The sequence below is a fragment of the Boeremia exigua genome (genome assembly GCF_020726555.1).
Source record: "Boeremia exigua strain MPI-SDFR-AT-0100 chromosome Unknown C7974scaffold_6, whole genome shotgun sequence".
NCBI lineage: Eukaryota > Fungi > Ascomycota > Dothideomycetes > Pleosporales > Didymellaceae > Boeremia > Boeremia exigua.
The window spans coordinates 1860135-1881144 of NW_025763523.1; the positions used below are offsets into that span (position 1 = coordinate 1860135).

Genomic DNA, 21010 nt, shown 5'->3' on the forward strand with positions numbered 1-21010 from the left:
TCCAGCTCCACCGCAGCCCTTGACCCTGCTGACTGATGAGCAGACGCACTGGACAGTGGGCACCCTCAGCCTGTGGCCAGGACGCTCAACGACACTGATCAGTTGCAGGGCCGCGAACGAGCGCCAGCACTGCATGGCAAGGTGACTCGACAGCAGCAATTCCGACTGCTGTGCTGCTGTGCTGCCGTGTCTCTGTGTCCACTGTCTCGCACGCTGCCTCTCCCAGCGCGGCGGGCGTCCGCCGACCCGCCGCTGCATCAGAGCCAACGGCGAGCCTGGTGCGGTGCCCTGGCTGGGGAAAACGATCAACGCTGGCCGCTCTGGTGAGCGCTAGCTGCGTATCGATTGCGCGTTCCCCCTCTGCCGAGACCATAACAGACCATAACACAAACAACACAAGCATCATCGACCGCGTGCAGCGCACATGCACGCTCCGTTGCCTGGGAATGGCCGCCAGTGTCCATAACCAGCGTCTGTCCTGCTCACACGAGCATAAGAAAACCCGTCTTGAGACGCAGCGGCCGTCCGCATGATTTTAGCATTCGATGGGGCAATACGGACGGGGCATAGTGGAGCGCATCCATCCGTATTGAACGACCAGCATGAAACGGCGTTCCGAGTTTGCAACCACACCCTTGACGTAGGTCGCTTGTCAGAGACGCCGAATTGCTGAGGCCTGAATGGCCAAGGTGCATTGCCAGAGCCAATTTAGATGACAAAATGAAGGGCCGCCCGACATTGTGATTTGCGCCTCATTAACGGCATCGTAGCTTGCTTCTCCCGCACGCCGCCGTCCAGGTGGAGACGATCGCTCAGATTTGCTGGTCCGCCGTCTTATCGATACACGGCGTCACAATATGGCCTTCAGCACCACCAGCAACCTGTCTCTCACCGTGCGCTTCCGTGACATGGCGTGAATGTTGAGGCGACGGCCGCCTTCTCGAAGAGCCGCAGCCAGCGTAAACAATAAAGGGAGCTAAAAATAGGGGCTTGCACACACGCCCCTCCGCAGCTCCGGCGCACGTATCGATCAATCGGACGCAGGCCTCAGCTCCTAGTGGCGACGAGAGCAAGACCTGACATCCATGTTCGGAAGCTTGGGGATTGGTCTTGGAGCATTGAGCCCGGCAGGGCCAGGGTGCGGTGCTTGTTACGCCCGCCTAAACCGCTCTAACCATACAGCGCGCCATGCCTGAGCGGGACGAAGTGCAGCCCCCCGGCGCGCTGAGGAATGGAGAAAGTCGCCCTGAAGCCAACAAACACTACCACTTCTCTGTAACTGCCTTCGACGAGTCTTGCGTCGAGTGCTTGTCTGTGTGCGTCTTCTTTCTTATTCACTATCGTTTAATACCACCCTCGTTACGGTCAGTGAAGGCAACGCCGCCTCGCCCAACCCACCGCGACACTCGAACCATCCCACCCATCAAGGGCAGCGAGACAAGCCCAATCGCACCTGACGCTCGCTACATCGCTTTACCGGTCTGCGACGACCGCACACCCTACTCGTGAGGGTTCTCACTCTACTACTGCTCACCGAGGCGCGGACTGCTCCCAATCGCAGCCATGAGCTTCGTGAACAACAACGCCTCCCGCATGTCGGTGTATTCGACGGCATCGACGAATGCACAGCGTGCCCCCGCCTCGACTTCGACTGTCGTCAGCACCACGACACTGCTCAACACCCTCAACTCGGCCTTCAAGAACGGCCAGCCATACAACCTCGAGCCCAGCACGAGTCTGGTTGTCAACACCTGGGTCAATGCGAAGACGATGGAGAATGGCCGCATTGGCGGCACTGTCGACCTCGATCTCGTTCGGAAGACATATGAGCACGCTCGACGACGAGTCGAGGACGGCACTCTTGTGCTGAGGTAAGATCTGCTTCCACCGCCATGGCCGCGTACAGCAAACTGACATGTTCCAGCTCGCTCCACGAGTCCACCCCGTCATTGTTCGCCCCCACAATCTCAGGACTGCCAGTGTCTCTGCCCGACAGCTTCTATGTCGCGCTTGAGGCACTGAAGCCCTTCACGCACTGTGTCACGCCACAGAACCCTTCTGCGCCACGCTACTCTGCCCTCGCCGCCGTCTTCACCATCGACATCCTAGGCGAGTGCAGGGGCGCTGAGATCAAGCTCTCTACCGCAGGGCTTGACACGAGAGAGGGTCTTCTCCAGGTTCCCGCGCACGCCGGCTACCGCGCCTTCGACGTCTTCTACTACCTGAACTCGAGCTCCGCAAGCAAGCAAGAGCGAGAATTTCTCGACATCCAGTCTCCCGACAAGTACACTCTATTGAACCGATCGGGTACCTACGACCCTCCCTCGTTTCTTCCCGACGCCGACGATGCCGCGGCAGCCGAGGACTTCCGAGCAAACCTCAAGGCGATTGGCATCAAGGGTCAAAAGCTTCGTGACGTGATTAGCTCTTTGGCCGCCTTGCTGAAACTTGGAAACACACTTGACTACTTCCTCGACGAAGACAAGCTCGACGCTGCATGCCAGGATTGTGGTTCGCTTCTGGACATCTCTCCTGACATGTTCAAGCAGCAGCTTGCCTCTAACGAGCGAGAGATTGCCATTGGTGGAATCTACGAAGCCATTGTTGACTACGTTCTTGCACAAGCCAACATCACCATCAAGAACGACATCAGGAAGGCCCGCGCTGGCTTCTCTTCAAATGACAGCGATGCCAGCCAACCCGGTGTTATGACCCCCGAGTCCGAGGCGGATGGAATGGACGTCGTGAACATCACCATTGTCGAGGTCCCGAGCCGCTCCCTTGGCAAGGCCATCGCTCTGCGTACCGTTTTTGATGATACAGAGGGTATCAATGCAGAGATGAAGGCCGACGGTGTGCAGATCACATCTGCCGGCAACTCGGTGCTTGAGAGCATGAGGGACGCTGTACAGACATCCGAGGCCGATCTTGGAATTGAAGGCGCTGCACTCCGTGAGCACGACTCTGAGCTCGAGAGGCGTGAGGCCGTCTTGGACAAGATCGCGGTGGACACTGAGGAGGGCAATTTTGTCAGAAAACTCCTCTACCCCGTGCCGCAGGCCGGTGTTGTACTGGGCAAGCACAACCGTCTCGATCTACCCATGACTGTGGCTAGCAGCAGAGTATGGTTCCAGCTAGCCATCCACCCCACGGACGTTATCCCCAGCACCGTGACACAGGATCTGAACTCCACATGGCAAGCCGGTGTCGTTTCACGCCAGCTGCGCGAGTGGCGTCTACCGGAATGGGCGAACCGTCGTAACCGATACCTTGATTTCACTGCCGACTTTGACGTTCACGAGTTCTACGAGCGCTACGCCGCTCTGGGTTGCATGGACGGCCGTGACGGCATCACCAACTGGACTCTGCAGCGCGGCTGGAGCAATGGTGAAGTAGTGATTGGCAACGAGCGCATCTGGATGCGCGAGGGCACGTGGTGGGAGGCTGAATCCCAACTTGAGCAGCTGAACGGGAACCAAAGCATGAACGCTGGCATGTTAGGTGGCATGGTGGGAGCTGGCGGCCTCGAAAGTGGCTACCCTCCACAGGCACCTTCTAGCATGGCAGGTAGCGGCTTCTTCCCACCTCTTCCTGAACAACAGCCCCAGAATCCTTTTCAGAGCACGCCTAGCTTGGTACTGCCCCCAGATGCCAAGTCTATAGCCCCCACCACCGTTACCATGCCCACGGCAGCTGTCGGTGACTACGGTCTTGGTGGTAAGGGTGACGAGACGAAGGGTATTACTTACTACGACGCTGAGACTGGTGGCAACTCCATGGTCACCGAGATGCCCATCACGACATCCCGACGCATGTGGGTCGCGTTTGTATGGGCGATGACCATCTGGATTCCCTCACCACTGTTGAAGTACATTGGTCGTATGAAGCGACCAGACGTTCGCATGGCCTGGAGAGAGAAGTTCGTTCTCGTTTTTATCATCCTTCTGCTCAACGGAATCATCGTCTTCTACATTGTCGCCTTCGGAAAACTTCTCTGTCCCAACAAACTCAAAGTCTGGGATGCAACGGAAGTTAGCACTCACCAGGGTCAGGACGACTTCTACGTCAGCCACCATGGTGTAGTCTACGATCTCTCTTCTTTCTGGAAGAAACAGCACAGCGACTCGAACACAGAAGCATCTCGAACCAACATGATTGAGTTTGCCGGCCTGGACATGGACCCGTACATCATGCCGCCTCTGTATCTTGCCTGCCCGAATCTGATTGACGACACCACACGTAACCGTCAGCTGTTCTTGACATCCAACACCTCCATTACCAACCCCCTCGGTGTCCACAAGTCTGGACAGATGACCAATTTGGCCGACAGCGCTGCACTGAAAAAGGACGACTGGTACCCCAACGTCTTTCTGCCCGCTATGAAAGAGATGCGAAAGGGAGACCTCGTCTGGGACTCGAAGAAGATCAAGGACCAGGGCGAAGATGAGAACCACATGTGGTTCACCATGGGCGACGATGTTTACGATCTTACGGACTACTTCAAGACTCTTACCACCAACAACGACGGTGCAGAGTACCAATTCCTCGACGACAAACTCGTCGACCTTGTCAAGAACAACGCCGGATCCGATCTCAAGGAGGACTTTGAGAACAACTTGAATGCCACTGCCCAATCGTGGAATCTCCAATGTCTGAAGAACACATTCTACGTTGGCAAGACCGACTTCCGCAAGTCCATCAAGTGCCGAATCAACGATTACATTCTCCTTGCTGTTACGATCATCCTTTGCACGGTCATCGTCATCAAGTTCTTAGCCGCCCTGCAGCTCGGGTCTCGCAAGCGCCCAGCCAACCAGGACAAGTTCGTCATCTGTCACGTTCCCGCATACACAGAAGGAGAGGAGCACATCCGAAAGGGTCTTGACTCGCTGACTGCACTCGCGTACGATAACAAGCGCAAGCTCATCTGTGTTGTCTGCGACGGAATGATTGTGGGAGGTGGTAACGATCGTCCTACACCTAAGATTGTCTTGGATATCCTTGGTGTCGATCCCAAGGTCGATCCTCCTGCTCTTCCCTTCTGGTCTGTCGGCGAAGGAAGCCAGCAGCTCAACTACGGCAAGGTTTACTCCGGTCTCTACGAATTCGAAGGCAATGTTGTTCCATACATTGTTGTAGTAAAGATGGGCAAGGAGTCCGAGCAGTCCAAGAGCAGGCCTGGTAACCGCGGTAAACGTGATTCCCAGATTCTGCTTATGAGCTTCCTCAACCGTGTCCACCACCGCGCCCAGATGAACCCCCTCGAATTGGAGATGTTCCACCAGATCAACAACATCATTGGTGTGGACCCCGAGCTCTACGAATACATGCTCATGGTCGACGCCGATACTATGGTCAAGCCTGACTCTCTCAACCGTCTCGTAGCGAGCTGCGCCAACGACTCCAAGATCGCCGGTATCTGCGGTGAGACCAGTCTTGAAAACGAAGAGAAGTCTTGGTGGACTATGATTCAAGTTTACGAGTACTACATTTCCCATCATCTCGCCAAGGCCTTCGAAAGTTTGTTTGGCAGTGTCACCTGTTTGCCTGGATGGTAAGTTGATCCCTTTCGAGACCCGAATCTTACTAACGTTTGCCAGTTTCTGCATGTACCGTCTGCGAACAGCTGATAAGGGCAAACCTCTCGTCATTGCCGACAGTGTCATCAAGGACTACGCCGATTGTGTCATTGACACCCTGCACAAGAAGAACCTGCTGTCGCTCGGAGAGGATCGTTATCTCACGACGTTGATGTTGAAGCATTTCCCCCACACATCCTTCAAGTTCATTCCCGACGCCTACGCCCTCACAGCCGCCCCCGAGACATGGAGCATTCTGCTTTCCCAGAGACGCCGCTGGATCAACTCGACCATCCACAACTTGGCTGAGCTTGTTTTCATCTCTGATCTGTGTGGTTTCTGCTGTTTCTCCATGCGTTTCGTCGTCTTCATCGATCTGTTCGGTACCGTCACGCTTCCATCGATTTGTGCCTACATCGTCTACCTGATCTACACGGTCTCGACCGGCACTGGCCAGTTCCCGTTGATCTCGATCATCATGTTGGCTGGTGTCTACGGTCTGCAGGCGTTGATCTTCATCATCAAGCGTCAATGGCAACACATTGGATGGATGTTGATCTACCTGATGGCCTTCCCTATCTACTCGCTGGTTCTGCCTCTCTACTCTTTCTGGAAGCAAGACGACTTCTCGTGGGGTAACACTCGTGTCGTTATCGGCGAGGCCGGCATGAAGAAGGCTGTGCTGACGGAAGACGAGGGCTTTGATCCCAAGTCTATTCCGATGATGCGATGGGATGAGTATGCTGAGCGCAACGAGCTTCCCGGTCGCCGCGGTCTTGCTGGGCAGTCCGAGAAGGGCGGCTTCAGCGCTTACGAGGACGACACATACGAGATGAACGATATGCAATCCATCTACTCGTCGGTCAAGCCTGCCTCGACCGTCATGTCGAACATGCACCACATCTCGCACATGCCCCCTCAGTCACCCGGCCCCTACCAGGGCATGCAGACGCGCCAATCGACTTACTCCAACCTGTCACGCTACCAGGATCACCCTCACCAGAACCCTCACCAGAGCCGCCTCATGTCTATGGGCGGTATGAGTGATCAATACGGCGCGTCGCCTTACGGCGACCGTCACAACATGGGTGGTTTCCAGAGCTCAGACAACCTCATGGCGTCGACGCCGCCAGTCCGCGGGCGCAGTCCTCTTGGCTACGGTCAATCGCGCCCCGGCAGCACAGTCAACTTCCAGAGCATGATGAACGGCCCCAGTGACGCGACCATTGTCGAGGTCGTGCGCACGTGTCTGAACGAGGGTGACCTTGATTCGATGACCAAGAAGCAGCTCGTCGCACTCGCCGAGCAGCGACTGCAGACGCAGCTGACCGGAGAGAGGAAGATCTTCCTCAACCAGACCATCGACCAGGAGCTGGCTATGATGGGCTAGGCTGTGTGATGTTTGTGTATTGCATTTATGGTGTTTGCTGTGTTTTGACACGTTTATAAAATGTCTCGCAGATAGTCGCTCCTTTTTCGGCGCATTATATAGGAAACCATTGGGGGCCTGCAGTGGAATTTGCAAGGCCGGAGTTTGTATGCATTGGTCCCAGCGTTGGCTGTACAGATAATGACGAAGACTACATAGTAATTGGAGATTGCATTATCAGATCGTGTCTTTGGTGTGGTGATTACGCGTTGACGTGGACGTAGCTCGTGTGTATGTAGACGGACGGGGCCGCCAACGTCACTGCCCCTGTCGAGCCGCCGCGGTTCCGCAGCTCTCAGCAGCCCAATCCGCCCACAGCTCGCGGCTGCACACAACCACCACCGCCCACCATGCCGCCGAACCGCATCGAACAAGACGAAATCGAAAAGTACTGGGAGATCTTCAGCTCCCTCGCCAACGGCGGCACACACCTCGACGGCACGCAGGCAGCGCCCGTGCTCAAGAACTCGCACCTCCGCGACGACCAGCTCGAGCGCGTGTGGGACCTCGCCGACGTCGACAACGATGGCAAGCTCGACTTCGAGGAGTTCTGCGTCGCCATGCGCCTTATCTTCGACCTGATCAACGGCGTCTCCTCGGACGTCCCGCAGACGCTGCCCGACTGGCTGGTTCCGGAGAGCAAGGCACACCTCGTGCAGGCCACGCGCGCCCTGAGCGGCGGCCAGCAGTTCGAGCAGGTCGAGGATGACGATGACACGCCTGGCCTGCGCGCCGGCTTCGACTGGTACATGTCGCCCAGCGATAAATCCAAGTACGAGGAGATCTACTCAGCCAACCGCGACGGCCACGGCAACATCACCTTCGACTCGCTCGCCCCGCTGTTCGAGTCGCTCGACACCGTCCCCGACTCCGACGTGCGCTTCGCCTGGAACCTCGTCAACCCGGCCGCCCGCGACGCCATCGGCAAAGACGCCGCCCTCGCCTTCCTCCACATCCTCAACCAGCGCAGCGAGGGCTACCGCGTCCCGCGCTCCGTGCCGCCCAGCCTGCGCTCCTCCTTCGAGAAAGCCCACATCGACTACGACGTCTCGCACGCGGGCCAGAACCGCTGGGCCACGGCCTCGGACGACTCGACCGCCACCGGCCGCAAGCAGAAGTTCGGCGACGCGTACCTGACGCGGCTGGGCGTGGGCGACCGCGCGCAAACATACGGCGCCCGCAAGGCCACCGATTTCGGCGGCCGCACCACCGAGGACTGGGAGGAGGTGCGGCTGAAAAAGCAGCTCAAGGAGCTCGAGGCCAAGATGGCGGATGTCGAGAAGGACGTGCAGGCGCGCCGGCACGGGCGCGCCAAGGACAGCACGCCCGCGCTGGTCAAGCGCGAGCTGGAGTCGCTGCTGGACTACAAGCGAACTGTGTTGCGCGACCTGGACAACGACGAGGGCGGCGCCGTCAAGGGGCTCGGCGGGATACGCGAGGAGATTGACACGGTGCGGGAGCAGGTTGAGGGGCTGGAGGCGCATTTGCAGCGGCGGCACGAGGCGCTAGATGATCTGAGGCGGCAGATTGACGACGAGAAGGCGCGGTAGGAGCCGTGAAGAGGGGACACAGCAGTGATTGTGAAGAGCGGAGCAGCGGTGACTGCAGAGCTGCGTGCGGCAAGACGAGGGGGCGTATAGACACATACTAATAGACACATCATCTGGTCCCAACCACAAACCGTCCGTCCATTCGTCCACCTATCCTCCGTCCTTCCACCACCCTCTTCAGCACCCAGCACCCCTATCCTCCACCTCCCAACCCACGAACCCCGCAAAAACCCAAACCCCCCACAAGCAAAAAGAACCTCACTCATTCAACTCCACAACAGCTAGATAGATGGATCAGCAGGGCAAAAAAGATGTTATCTCCCCCGGAAAGGCTCGAACTTTCAACCTCCTGATGTGCCATCAAGCAGAGTAGTGTGGATAACAGTCAGACGCGCTAGCCAATTGCGCCACGGAGGATCAACTTGCTGAGAAGCTGGTGGTGTGCTAGACTTTGATGGCAATTTTCGACACCACAATATTTATATTCTTGACGGGATATGGGGAATGGGTAGAGGGACTGGGAGGGGGAGGTGGGTTTGGTGTGCGGGATACTGGGGAGGTGCGAGGGTTTCAGGGTGGTGGGGGCGACGGGGCGGGAAGTGTGGGACCGCTGTGTAGCGGCGCTGCGTGCCGACTGTGGTTTTGTCAGTGTCTGCGACGACAAGGCGCCATGGACGGATGTGACTATGCGACTACAACACGTCCCGTGTCATCACCGGCGGTAGTACATGATCTCACGGACATCGGTACAGGAAAGATTGCGTTCGAATTGATACTGAAAAGCAATGTTACATTGTGCATCGAGTGCTCTTCCATCTGTGCCGTGGCGTCCTCCCCGGACAGCTCAGGTAGTCGAGGGGTGTGCTTGACTGCTGTTCTCGTACTTCCGATCACTGCCTGCACGTCCAGCAGGGCTGCGAGGTCTCGTGTTAGTGCTCGCGCAACGATGCTCGGGCTGGCGTAGACGCATGGCCGGGATGGCTCGATGCGGCGGTTTCAAGTTGTCTGGGTCTGCAGCCGCGCCCGTATACTTCCTATGCGCACGCTTCCTGATCTTGTCAGAGGCCAAGAGCGTGCTACTCCTGGATGTTTCGCTGTGGATGCTGTCTGTAGCACAATAGCGTGTGTTCAAGTCCTGCGTATCAGCCGCCCAGAGAGGGCCTTGCGGTTAGCCATGTCGATTAGGCGCCAAAGCGGCGTGGATCAAGTCGAATGTTGAAGTTGAATACGAGAAGGCGCATTGTGAAACCTGTCACGCCGGCTCTGATCGACCAACTATGGTTTCGATGCAGCCAACGTTGACGGTTTCGCGATACACCTCTGCTGAAGAGAGGAAGGGGGCCCATACCAGTTGACATCGCTGAGTTGCAGCTTCCTGGCGCGCTGATTGCTACGGTTGTTGCCGGCCTTGTCGATTCGCGGCTGTGCGTATGGGTTTGGAGTCTTCTCCAGAACTTGCTGAGCATCAGTACGTGTTTTGTTGAGATTAGGCGAAAGAGCGTAAGAAAATGGTGATTCACCGGTATCGTCGACATCGTCACGACCCTCGTTGTAGTTCAAAACGAGGCTCTTGATGCGCTGCTGCTCCTCCTTCTCGGCCTGTTGCTTATTACGCATGGCGACAGCGAAGGTCGAGTCAGAGGGCAGGTCAATTGAGCGAGTTTGCGTCTTGTTTCCGCGCTTGCTGAGAAGTGAGAATTTCATGGTGTTAGATGGCGCGATGGGGACGGGAGCTTCGCTCACGCCGTCCTCAGGGTTAGTCGCTGCCTCGCGAGCGCGTCGCATCGGTAGGGGCATGTCGAACACAGGCTTACGATCATACTTGCGTGAGTCGGCGCTCTCAGACATGAGCTTAGCAAGCTCTCGGTCAAACTCAGCCTCCACTTCAGGATCGCGTTCCTCCTCTTGACGTGTCACAACAATATGCTCTTCTTCATCGTCAGACATATGTCGCTTAGCCGGTTCGTCTTCATCGGAGTCGTCCTCGTCCTCATCCGAAGACTTATCTTCGCCTTCGGGCACGACCACATCATCATCGTCGGGTCCATCCACGTCGTCGTCGGAAGCGGACTCGTCGTCATCCTCAGGCTCGATAGGCTTGTCGGTGGCCGCCGTTTGGTAGTTCTGCTTGACAGCCTCGCCAAAGACACGAGATGCTTCGTCCAGGTCGGTGATGAGCTTCCACTGCGGCCGGATTAAAGCATACGCGTCTTGCACGATAAATTCCACATCCATTGGCAATGCATCCTTGGTACAGACATAGTACTGCAAATACGTCAGGAAGAAGTCGAGCTTCTTCTTGGCTGCACCCTTGTCATAGTACATGCCACAGGTCTCGAGAAGATTGCAGACCAGGCGGATGCGGAAGTAGTCATCGGGCAAGTCCAGCGGGTTGTACAAATCTGGACGAGCGTAGCCGCCCTGCCATCCGTAATTCAGCAGCTTGTACAGTGTATCGAAGACAAGCGGCGAGTCGACAAGTCGATAAATGTACAGTTCGCCCAGGAACTTGACCTCTGCAATCCTGCGCTGATTGAACTTGAAGTCATTCAATTCGAGACCGAATGTGATGGACTCCAAAAGGTCATCAATGACGCCAATAGCAAAGTCTTGGTGGTAGCGATGGATGGTACCGAGGATAACAGACAGCAAATGGATGTTGCTGTACTTGATCTTGCCAGGTTTCGAAAAAATCTTATGTAAGAAGTTGACGACCTCCTCTTCTTCCCAGTGCATTTTGCGGATCTGCTTGACAGTCTTGTCCAGGGTACGGCGGGTCAGGTCCTGGTACATGATCTTGCGTAGGAACAGTTCTACTGGCGTCCGCTCCTTCTGTTCGATGGCTGCGCGCTCCGGTGGGTTGACGTAGTAGATCGCGTTTTCGATCAACATGCGTTCCTGCTGTCCAAGCACTTGAGCGCCCTTCTTGCGCTGGAGTGTCTCCAGGAACGAAGCCATACGAGGCGATGTGTCTGGGTTGCGCAGGAGGTATCGTCCGCAGTTCTCGAGCAAGTTGCAGATAATCTCAATGTTCATCCTCGAGAAGTCGTCCAGGCTCACTTTCAGGCAATGGAAGATGACGTGTTCAGGGACAACGTTAAACTTGGTCAGTTCTGCCAGATAGCGTACGTTCTGTGTCCGCACCTGACCTAGGAAATCTTTCGACTTGCGGCGTTGCAGACTTCGGAATTCATCGTCTAGGTAAGAAACAAGGCCCTGTGCAACATCGGGCATATACTTGCTAAGTGTCGCAATCAGCCTCGAATAAATTGGCAGCAAATCAGATCTGCCCTTAGGAATATCCTGAACTGCCTTGATGAGACGGTTGCGCGACGCTTTGGAGTTGAGAAAGCAAAAGTCGATGGCAGTCTGGTCGACTGAATCCTTTGTGTTGAGCTCCGGTAAGCGAGCAAGAACGGCATCAACTTGAGTGCCGACAGACTTGTTCGCAATGGCAGTAGACTGGTCATCTGCATCTGCGACTTTGCCTGCCTCTAAGGCCTCTTTCTCAATGGCCTCTGCCTTTGGCTCAATGCGCTTGCCGACCTGCTCGTTCGTGTCGACGTTCTTCTTCTTAGCATCCTCGAGCAGGATTCCAGGAACGCGATCCTTCAAATCAATCAGGTTCTCGTAGAAGCGACGCTCGTCTTCGTCTTCCCAGATGCCAGGCCCATCACTGCGGCCGCGCAGGTACTCTCCAGCCTTGATCAGACCGATAGATCCGTCCCCAGCATTTGCAGAGTTATCCTTCTCTTTTAGATCCGGCATCTCCGCACTCAGTGCGTCGGCTAGAATCTGAGCATTGGCAATAAGTCGTTCCTGCGTCTTCAACTGCTTTTCGTAGTTTGCCTGGCGGTCCTCGAACACCTCCCCAGACTTCACGTAGGCTTCCGCGTTCTTGCGGCCCTGAGACGCCAAGTGCTTTTGGTCTCGTAGCAAATGTGCTTTGACATCTTCGAAATAGCGGTTGAGAATATTCTTAAAGCGCTGTTGCAGATCTGGGGCGATGATAGGCGGATCCTGGCTGTGCTGTTCGTCATCCTCGGTGGCCGATGTGTCGTCGTTCTTGTCTCCGATTGTCGTGCCGTCCTCGTTGACCGTCTTGCGACCCTCTGCAGCTGACGTCTTTGCGCTGAGAATATCCCACGCAAAGGCCTTGACAAAGATGACTACTAGCGGCAGGTTCACGTGCTCGCGGTCGTATCCAAGCATGTCCTTCAGTACTTCCAAAGGGAACGGCTCCGCATCAGCGCTCTCCGCACGAGCCCTAGTTCGTGTTGAGCTCTCGACAAGTTTGCCATTATCCTTGTTCTTGCCAGCCTCTTCAGGGCGAGCCACATCATCCAGGCTTCGCAGCACGCCGACCAGCCAGAGTTCAGTAGCCACACGCAGAAGGACGCGCTGGCGCGAAAGACGCTCTTTATCTTCTCGGTCGCGCACTTCCTGCGACAATGTCTTCAGGTGTGCTTTGTCTGGAGTTGCAAGCCCCCTTCCCATGTACCAGCCAATATATCCCGTGAACTCAGCGGGCCCGAAGCGCTGGTGGAGAGCGCTGACAATTTCGACACCGGTCGCGATTTCGCCGGGAGTTTTGAGCCTGCAGAGGCCTTCGTAGCATGCCGATATGATCTCGGAGAGGTACTTGTGGAGCGATAGCGTGCGAATCTCTTGTAGGAACTGCGACTGGGAGGACGCGTTGATGGCGGTTCGGAGACGCTTGATAAAGGCCGTGTTCTTCTTCATAGACGAGTCGAGCGAGCTCTGCACGGGGAAAACATCTGCATCACGCATCAGCATGAGACGGGTGGGGGCGCAGATGGCTGCCGACCTTGCTCGCCATCCCAGGCTCGAAAGTTGAGCTCGCGAAGCTCTCCTTCTCGCTGTTAGTGTTCTGGAGCTCCCGGAAAAAGCTGCACGTACGCTTCCTAGGTCTGTCCATGGTGGAGTGGAAAGTCTCTCGGCGGAGGAGGGGCGGGTGTTGATAGCACGGGTCGGCTATGATACGCGCACATGGAATATCGGAGCTATGTCAGGCGCGACTTCTGCGAGCATTGGGGCGGGCGCAGCGCGGGCAAGCTCTCGGTGAAGCGGTCGTTTGTGCAGAGCAGCAGCAAAGCAAGGCGGGGTGTTTTCGCCGTCACACAGGTCGAGGGTTGTTCGAAGTTCAACTGCAGGAACGGCTTCCGCCCTGCTCTTTCCGCATCGGGAAGTGTAGCGTCACTCCGCCGCAAATGCTTGGCATGGCAGCGAACCTGGATACAAATGTGGTGAGCTTGGTACTCAACCGTCACAAAATCAATTTCACATCACGGCCAACACATCTGCAGTCTACGTTGGGACATGTGCTCCTGCGTAGTTATGATATATGTAGGGGCGTTGAAGGCAGGAATGTTTTGAATAATTCGTGAGGACGCCAGGTCGACGATTCTTACTTTGATGACGCCGACGACTTGCAGTAATGATGTAGAGAGTGGCATGGTCATCCATCGAGGTAAGATAGTAGTTGCAAGTGCACTCACCTTGTAGGAGAGCTAGATGCATGCAGGAGCTAATCCTCAGAACGCTGGGAGGTAGTCATGTGCCGGCGTCCTTGCATAAGCTCAGAAACTATTTACAACCCACTTAAAGATTATATATGTCCCGTGGGTCTTGTCTCTCAAGTAGATCTTCTGGCATCTCATGGCGTGACCCTGCAAGAGTCTCTTCGGTAATGTGCAAATCACCGCTGATTCGCCAGGCATCCCTTCATTCTGACCATCCAGATCAAAAGCTCGTGTATATCACAGGGGAACCGCAGGATGCTACACTATTCTTGCCTACACGCAACCGTGCTGGTTCGCAACGTAGCAATGTTTCGCTTACACAGCTATAGGACATTAGACCGAGCAGTGCAGGGGCAGGCCTGGGGCAGGTGGTGCGCAATCATCGAGTGCGAACAAACCCTCCTGTCGCAATGATGTGCACATGCAGGTGCAGGTGGCATACGTTTGGAGCCGCGTACCAAGTACCAGGTCATGAAGCCGACCAGCCACAGAGCTCAAACTTCATAGCCGAAACGTTGCCTTCAACATCTACTGCGCGGAGGATTGGTGCTCCGAGGGCTCCGGAGAAGTGCTTCAATGCGAAAAGGGGTCATTGAGTCAGGTTCAGTGCTTGAGCCCTTCTCCACGCGGTGGCCTTGGCGCTCCTACTGCCTACGAATTGCAAATGCTCATGAACCGAAGCGTACGTCAAAGCGGCAATGTGGAGCGAAGTATGGCGCGCCTAATTCCTTGGTTGCTTCAAAACCCTCTCCCACGTTCACAATTGCTGAGCGCCAGATTGGTTCTTCAAAAGCAGCGGCGCTCGTGAGTGGTTGAGCCAAAGAAGTTGTGGGCTCGGTTCTTTAGGGTTCAAATAAGTTGAACTGTGGTTCAGGGGTAGACAACAAGCTTAAGTTTGCCGCGGCTTCTTCAAGACCAACGGGCGTAAGCGCCATCTGAGTGGCGGCGATTCATGTGCATTGATGAAACAAAATTTGCGGAAGACGATATCGACAGGCAGCGGGAGCTATGAGGATAATCGATATACGGGCAGTCATGTCGGCGGGAGCTACGGTGACAGTAAATATACGAACAGCGGTGACGGCTGCACGAACTTCAGCCTTGCAGAACCGTCTCGAGATCTGCGATGCTATTCAAGGAAATACGGTTGCCAACATTCCGTAGCGAACAGATCGGCGGGTGTGGACGCGCACGACCAGATCCCGAGCTGCGGGACACCACCCAGGCTTTATCGATTGCCAGCCGTCTGCACAGCCTCGCCGGGACAGCAATGACGATCTGTTCTGGAAGGCTGGTGGAGTGCAAAAGCCGCATGCCTCGCTGAATGTTGAGGCTTGAGAGCGGTGGGCCGTGGAACTACGTGTGTCACAGCAAGAGACCATTCGACAGGGAAGTCAGGTCATCTCAATCTCATCGCTCGATGTTGAGGGCTGTGGAGTCCCCCACCGAATGTTCGTGTTACTTTTTCTAGCGTTTCCTAGCGCTTGTCACAGTGGCGCCGAAGGTCGAAGGAGAAAAGGAGAGGAGGGTCAACGTCGGCTCGTATTCAATTTCAGTGACGGATGGCAGCAAGCCCCTGCCGCGAAGCGTAAAGCCGGACCAGTACGGTCGTGGAAGAGGCGCGATTGGACGGAGCAGTTATGTCAGCCCGCATTCGCTTGCTTTGGCGAGGCCAGCACCACGCTTGGCAATGAAACACGCATACGGAAGGGCGGCAGGGAAGGCGAAATTCCTGCGCACCATGATGCCATTGGAACGCAGTGAGCATGCATGGTGCATCAGCTGGCTGTCTAGCTGGTCGTCGGTCGAGTGCTCGTTCTGGCGCCGCCGTCGTAGTCGCTGGCTCAAAGGCGGCGTGGCTGCCCTGGAGTACCACTTCTTGAGTACCAGTGTGCGCAACAAAGAGACAAAGAGAGGCACAGTCAGGGTGATCAGGAGCATCGTCAAACAAAGCGACCGGGAGCGCTGCAGACCTCACACGCCCAACGGTGGACGGCGCACAGAGGCGCCGTCCTAAAATAACCCGCGAGGCTGTATTGGGCATCGCCGGCGTGCAGCTGTCGCGCGTTGTGCACCACTCAAACCGAGCGCACCAGCCGGCATCTGTGTCAAGCTCCTGGGTTGGAGAAGGGGAGGCGGCTTGCCTGCCCGAATCAGTGAACGGCCCCCTGCGACGATCGCACGCACTTGCGCAGACTTTCACCATGCCCAGAGCCGCGATGACATTTTCGGTGAAGCCTGCGGTGGGCCCTAGCGTTTCCGCGCTTTCGTGCCTGTACAAACCAACCCGACCCCCTCGTGCAATGAGTTCTCTCTTTCCTCCAGACGCACCTCCCCAGAACCTGCAGCTGTCCCCCTTGCGTGCGGCATCTGTGATGACACTGTGCTGAAGAGCTGCTTTTCTTGCTTCGACCCCTCACATTCGTTTACCTGCCTGTCTCAGGAGGTGCATTTATCCGTCCAGAAGCACAAGTCTCGGGATTATCAGTCAATATACTCGACGCCGGACAATATTGCCAGCTGAATCAGCGTCTGTCTTTTTTGGGACTCTATCTTCTCGTCGACACCCCCGGTTCCTGCCTCGATTCTCTAGCGCTGTGCAACCAACACTCTAGTAGTGAGCGTGCGCTGTGTCACCCGTCCAGCTCTCCACCGCCCTGGGTTTGCCTCGACCAGGTCAATTGCCTCATACCACGCTCGCCTCTCGACTTTTGAACGTCGCCCATCGCTGCGTCCGCGTTACAGCACCCCGTCTCACCGAGCGGTTCTCGACATCTACGGCAGCTTAAGCAAGAGCTTTCTGCCTACACTCGCTTCACCCCACCTTACGACCTCGATACGAACATATACATTTTAATACTCATCCACAATGTGGGACGCAGCTGGTCCCGTCGTCCAGGCCCTAGTGTCTAGGGCGGACTCATCCGGCATTCCAGATATCGACGACCCATGGGCAACAAAGGACGTAAGTTTGCGAGTCTCTTCAGCTCCAACTTCGCAGCTAACAGCAACAGATTGTCTACGTGGCAATTGTCGGCAGCGTCATGCTTGCTGCCTTGCTTGAATGGTTCCTTTGGGTTGCCGCTTTCTTGTACTGCATCGTCAAGGTCTTCCAGAAGGCCGAGACCATCAGTGTACGACTCCTCGCCATCTTCTTCGGAATCATGTTCTTTCTCCTCCGGTATGTTGTCTCAGCCTGCGACCACCAGATGCAATGCTAACATTACCAGTGCCATCTTCTTGCCCATCATGGTCGTCACTCTTCCTCTGCCCGCCCAGGTAGTTAAGTACTTCCCCCAGGAGATGGTCGACTTCCTCCAGTGGTTCGCTTTCTGGTCGTTTGCCGGTCTCCTGACAATCCCGTGGCTGTTCTGTGTCTACCAGCTCGTCACCCACTCCGTCGGCCGCACCAGGAGGATCAAGAGCGTTCTCGATGAAACATCGGCTCCCAAGGTCGTCATCATCATGCCTTGCTACCAGGAAATTCCTGAGATTCTCCTCCGAACTTGCGATTCGCTTGTCGACTGCGAGTACCCGCCTTCTTGCCTGCACATCTTCCTGTCATTCGACGGAGATGCTGAGGACGAACTTTATCTGAACACCATTGAGAAGCTCGGCGTGCCTCTTACTCTCGACTCGTACCCCAAGTCTATCGATGTCATCTACCGTGGCTGCCGTATCACCATCTCTCGTTTCCCCCACGGCGGTAAGCGTCACTGCCAGAAGAGGACTTTCAAGCTCATCGACAAGATCTACGCCGAATACCTGAAGCGCAACGACAACCTCTTCGTGCTCTTCATCGACTCCGATTGTATTCTCGACAAGACCTGCATCCAGAACTTCATGTACGAAATGGAACTCAAGCCTGGCTCCAAGAAGAACATGTTGGCTCAAACCGGTGTCATTACATCAACCACCGAGAAGAACTCGCTCATCACTCTGCTCCAGGATATGGAGTACATTCACGGTCAACTGTTCGAGCGTTCCGTCGAATCTGGCTGCGGTGCCGTCACTTGTCTTCCCGGTGCCCTCACCATGTTGCGATTCTCTGCCTTCCGTAAGATGGCCAAGTACTACTTCGCCGACAAGGCAGAGCAGTGTGATGACCTCTTCGACTACGGCAAGTGCCATTTGGGCGAGGATCGTTGGTTGACTCATTTGTTCATGATTGGCGCCCAAGAGCGTTACCAAATTCAGATGAACACTGGTGCTTTCTGCAAGACCGAGGCTGTGCAGACATACACATCTCTGCTCAAGCAGCGTCGCCGCTGGTTCTTGGGTTTTATCACCAACGAAGTTTGCATGTTGACAGATATCCGTCTGTGGAAGCGCTACCCTATCCTTCTGATCGTTCGTTTCATGCAGAACACCATCCGTACCACCGCTCTGCTTTTCTTCATCTTGGTCCTCTCTCTCGTCACAACATCGCAGAAGGTCGCCAACTTGCCTGTCGGTTTCATTGCCATCTCTCTTGGACTCAACTGGCTTCTCATGATCTACTTCGGCGCCAAGCTCGGTCGTTACAAGGTCATGCTCTACCCCCTCATGTTTGTCGTCAACCCCTTCTTCAACTGGGTCTACATGGTTTACGGTATCTTCACCGCCGGACAGCGTACATGGGGTGGACCTCGTGCTGATGCTGGTTCTGCTGACGCGAAGACCTCCCCCCAGGAGGCGATTGCCCAAGCCGAGGCCGCCGGTGATGATCTCAACGTTGTTCCCGAGACCTTCAAGGCTGCTGCTGAAGCTCAAAAGCGTACCGGAACCGTCCCTCTGCAGCCTACTGTCGATATGGAGGGCCGTTTCGCCCCCGCGGAGAGGTTGCCCAACGGCTGGTACCAGCAGAACAACGACTCTGGTCTCACATTCCCCAACATGGCGCCCCGCGACCCCAACGCTCCCCACATCCCACTCCACCCTCGTTCCTCCATGGATTCGTTCACTTCCACCGGTACTTCTGCCAACAACTCTGTCTACATGCCCCGCCGTGTCGAATCCTTCATGGACCCTGAGGATGCGCGCATTTACCACAAGACTCAGGAGACTCAAAAGCCGGCTGGAGGTGCTTTCTTCGAGGAGCAGCGTCAACAAGGACCTTACGAAGTTGGCATGAGCTCTGGAAAGGGTGGCTACACCGAGTCGGTCGAGTCTCTCTCTGGCGATTCGGTCTACGACAAGCAGCAGCAGCAACAACAGTACCGAACCCAATCGCCGCTTTCCAACCAGGTTGGACAAGGTGATCTTGCAGCACCCAAGGCTGCGTACAGCCAGCCCACCAACCGCGACTCAAACAACTCCAGCCGTCAGGGACGCAGTCCCCTCGGACAAGAGAGCTACAGCAGCGCACCAGGCAATGACACCGGCTATGAGATGTATCAGCCCCAGAACAGCAGTCTGATGCGCGATGTGTCACCTGCACCCATGGGCCACAGCAGAAGCGATTCGACAGACTCGAAGAAGCGCAAGCGCCTCACTAAGGAGCGCAAGTAAAAGCGTCATTTTTTCTTGATCTGCAATCTACTTCAGCATCTATGCATCAAAATCCGGACCTGGGTGACGGCGTTTTCACATATTCGACAGCGGTCTGACTTTTTCACATCCCTCGCATTGAGCAGGGCAACTGGCGTTTGAGCGGCCGACATACTGCAATCGCTTGCATCGTTTCTTTAATGTACATATATGTCTATGCGCCCATTCTTCATGGGCCACGGTGTGGTTAGGCTCGATTGGATACGACTTTGACTGTAGATCATGACTGGTTCACTCACTACCATTGTTTTCAACAAGAGCTCGCGAATTTGTACATGGGAGAGCTTAGGTTAATCCTGCGCCTAATGTCTAGAGGTCTACGGACTGAATATAACGATAACTTCGCACCTTTACTTTGCACATGTTTTTTGCCTGCTTTGTGTTGCCGTGAATGATCTTGCGGATGACAGGATATATGTAGAATTGCAGCTTGATATGTCTGCACTGTCCTGTTATTCTTTATGATCGTTACTCACAAGGGACTTCTAAGTCAAGCTCGAGCACCAGGCTGATCAATCTTCTTGAACAGCTCAGGATGATCAATCGCATACTGCACACCCGCAGCCCAATGATAAAGCTTTGCAGCGATAACATACCCCTCCTTCGCCCACCCCTCCAGCCTCTCATACAACTCCGCCAGCGGCACATTAACCCTTAGAATATCCTCCCCCTCATCCAAATGCTGCTCTGGCTCCGGCTCGCCCTCCTTCAAGTGAACCTCCATCATGCACAAACACATATTCGCATTCGTCATCCCCGGATCGGCCGCCACCGCCGGACTCGTACTGACCACCTTGCCGCGGTACCCCGTCTCCTCATACAGCTCGCGCACCGCCGCTTCCTCGGGCGTCTCGCTTGCGTCGATCAGGCCGGCGGGCCACTCCACGGTGGTTGCTTCCACGGGCGGTCGGAACTGCAGGACCACGATCGTGGAGGCCGGTTTCGTGGGGTGGAAGATGATGTTGCCCATCGCCACGGCGTCGACGCCCGCGCTGCCGCGGGTCTTGCGCGAAGCGACTTCCCACACGCGTGAGACGCCGTGCGCGTCGATGTAGTCGACTTTCTGCAGCTTGACCCATTTGGCGTCCGCGGAGGGGAGGTCCGTGAAAGCGGTCACGCGGGCTTTGCTCTTGCTGGCCATGCTTCTTGATTTAGGTTTGACGGTGCCTTTGGATTGGGTTGTGTGGTGAGCGGCTGTTGATGAGGGGTCTGGTCGCGCAAAGTCGTGATGTAGTCGTGGTGGGATGAGTCGGCGTAGTGGGAGGGCAATTGCCGATGACGTAACCGGATTGGGACCTGTAAGCTGCGGCCGAGGACACACACTTCGCACCACGTACTTCAGAAATGGAGCCAGGACTCAGATATACTGCACGTTGATTG

The 21010-nt window shown here is 55.8% G+C and overlaps 6 protein-coding genes and 1 non-coding gene across 7 annotated transcripts; 4 read left to right on the top strand and 3 right to left on the bottom strand.

Annotated features, from left to right (window-relative positions):
* Positions 1–1247: 1247 nt before the first annotated feature.
* Positions 1248–7187, top strand: C7974DRAFT_336288 (chitin synthase-domain-containing protein). Its single transcript, XM_046139188.1, has 3 exons — positions 1248–1871; positions 1925–5554; positions 5601–7187. The coding sequence occupies exons 1-3, from the start codon at positions 1564–1566 to the stop codon at positions 6967–6969; spliced, it is 5307 nt and encodes a 1768-aa protein (XP_045997401.1). The 5' UTR covers positions 1248–1563; the 3' UTR covers positions 6970–7187.
* A 9-nt stretch (positions 7188–7196) lies between these two features.
* C7974DRAFT_190367 (cytoskeletal adaptor protein saga) lies at positions 7197–8755 on the top strand. Its single transcript, XM_046136580.1, has one exon. The coding sequence runs from the start codon at positions 7359–7361 to the stop codon at positions 8556–8558; it is 1200 nt and encodes a 399-aa protein (XP_045997402.1). The 5' UTR covers positions 7197–7358; the 3' UTR covers positions 8559–8755.
* A 121-nt stretch (positions 8756–8876) lies between these two features.
* Positions 8877–8975, bottom strand: C7974DRAFT_t75. Its single transcript has one exon. It is a non-coding gene; the product is annotated as a tRNA-Asn (tRNA).
* Positions 8976–9805: 830 nt separating this feature from the next.
* On the bottom strand, positions 9806–13720 carry C7974DRAFT_190373 (nonsense-mediated mRNA decay factor). Its single transcript, XM_046136581.1, has 3 exons — positions 13479–13720; positions 13387–13431; positions 9806–13336 (listed from the first exon to the last, which is right to left on the bottom strand). The coding sequence occupies exons 1-3, from the start codon at positions 13495–13497 to the stop codon at positions 9834–9836; spliced, it is 3567 nt and encodes a 1188-aa protein (XP_045997403.1). The 5' UTR covers positions 13498–13720; the 3' UTR covers positions 9806–9833.
* Positions 13721–15462: 1742 nt separating this feature from the next.
* On the top strand, positions 15463–16072 carry C7974DRAFT_190391 (uncharacterized protein). The gene has a single exon (XM_046136582.1). The coding sequence runs from the start codon at positions 15551–15553 to the stop codon at positions 15863–15865; it is 315 nt and encodes a 104-aa protein (XP_045997404.1). The 5' UTR covers positions 15463–15550; the 3' UTR covers positions 15866–16072.
* A 659-nt stretch (positions 16073–16731) lies between these two features.
* Positions 16732–19856, top strand: C7974DRAFT_190397 (chitin synthase-domain-containing protein). The gene is made up of 3 exons (XM_046136583.1): positions 16732–17066; positions 17116–17282; positions 17332–19856. The coding sequence occupies exons 1-3, from the start codon at positions 16971–16973 to the stop codon at positions 19589–19591; spliced, it is 2523 nt and encodes an 840-aa protein (XP_045997405.1). The 5' UTR covers positions 16732–16970; the 3' UTR covers positions 19592–19856.
* Positions 19856–21010, bottom strand: C7974DRAFT_190415 (NUDIX hydrolase domain-like protein). The gene has a single exon (XM_046136585.1). It carries the CDS (start codon positions 20769–20771, stop codon positions 20121–20123), a length of 651 nt encoding a protein of 216 aa, XP_045997406.1. The 5' UTR covers positions 20772–21010; the 3' UTR covers positions 19856–20120.

Bases quoted from the DNA above. Each gene is read 5' to 3' on its own strand.
- C7974DRAFT_336288 (XM_046139188.1), top strand. From the start codon at position 1,564: ATGAGCTTCGTGAACAACAACGCCTCCCGCATGTCGGTGTATTCGACG. The intron at 1,872-1,924 runs GTAAGATCTGCT...GACATGTTCCAG, and splicing joins GACGGCACTCTTGTGCTGAG to CTCGCTCCACGAGTCCACCC. The intron at 5,555-5,600 runs GTAAGTTGATCC...AACGTTTGCCAG, and splicing joins GTCACCTGTTTGCCTGGATG to TTTCTGCATGTACCGTCTGC.
- C7974DRAFT_190367 (XM_046136580.1), top strand. From the start codon at position 7,359: ATGCCGCCGAACCGCATCGAACAAGACGAAATCGAAAAGTACTGGGAG.
- C7974DRAFT_190373 (XM_046136581.1), bottom strand. The intron at 13,337-13,386 runs GTCGGCAGCCAT...TGCGTGATGCAG, and splicing joins AGCCTGGGATGGCGAGCAAG to ATGTTTTCCCCGTGCAGAGC.
- C7974DRAFT_190391 (XM_046136582.1), top strand. From the start codon at position 15,551: ATGTTCGTGTTACTTTTTCTAGCGTTTCCTAGCGCTTGTCACAGTGGC.
- C7974DRAFT_190397 (XM_046136583.1), top strand. From the start codon at position 16,971: ATGTGGGACGCAGCTGGTCCCGTCGTCCAGGCCCTAGTGTCTAGGGCG. The intron at 17,067-17,115 runs GTAAGTTTGCGA...TAACAGCAACAG, and splicing joins ACCCATGGGCAACAAAGGAC to ATTGTCTACGTGGCAATTGT. The intron at 17,283-17,331 runs GTATGTTGTCTC...TAACATTACCAG, and splicing joins ATCATGTTCTTTCTCCTCCG to TGCCATCTTCTTGCCCATCA.
- C7974DRAFT_190415 (XM_046136585.1), bottom strand. From the start codon at position 20,771: ATGGCCAGCAAGAGCAAAGCCCGCGTGACCGCTTTCACGGACCTCCCC.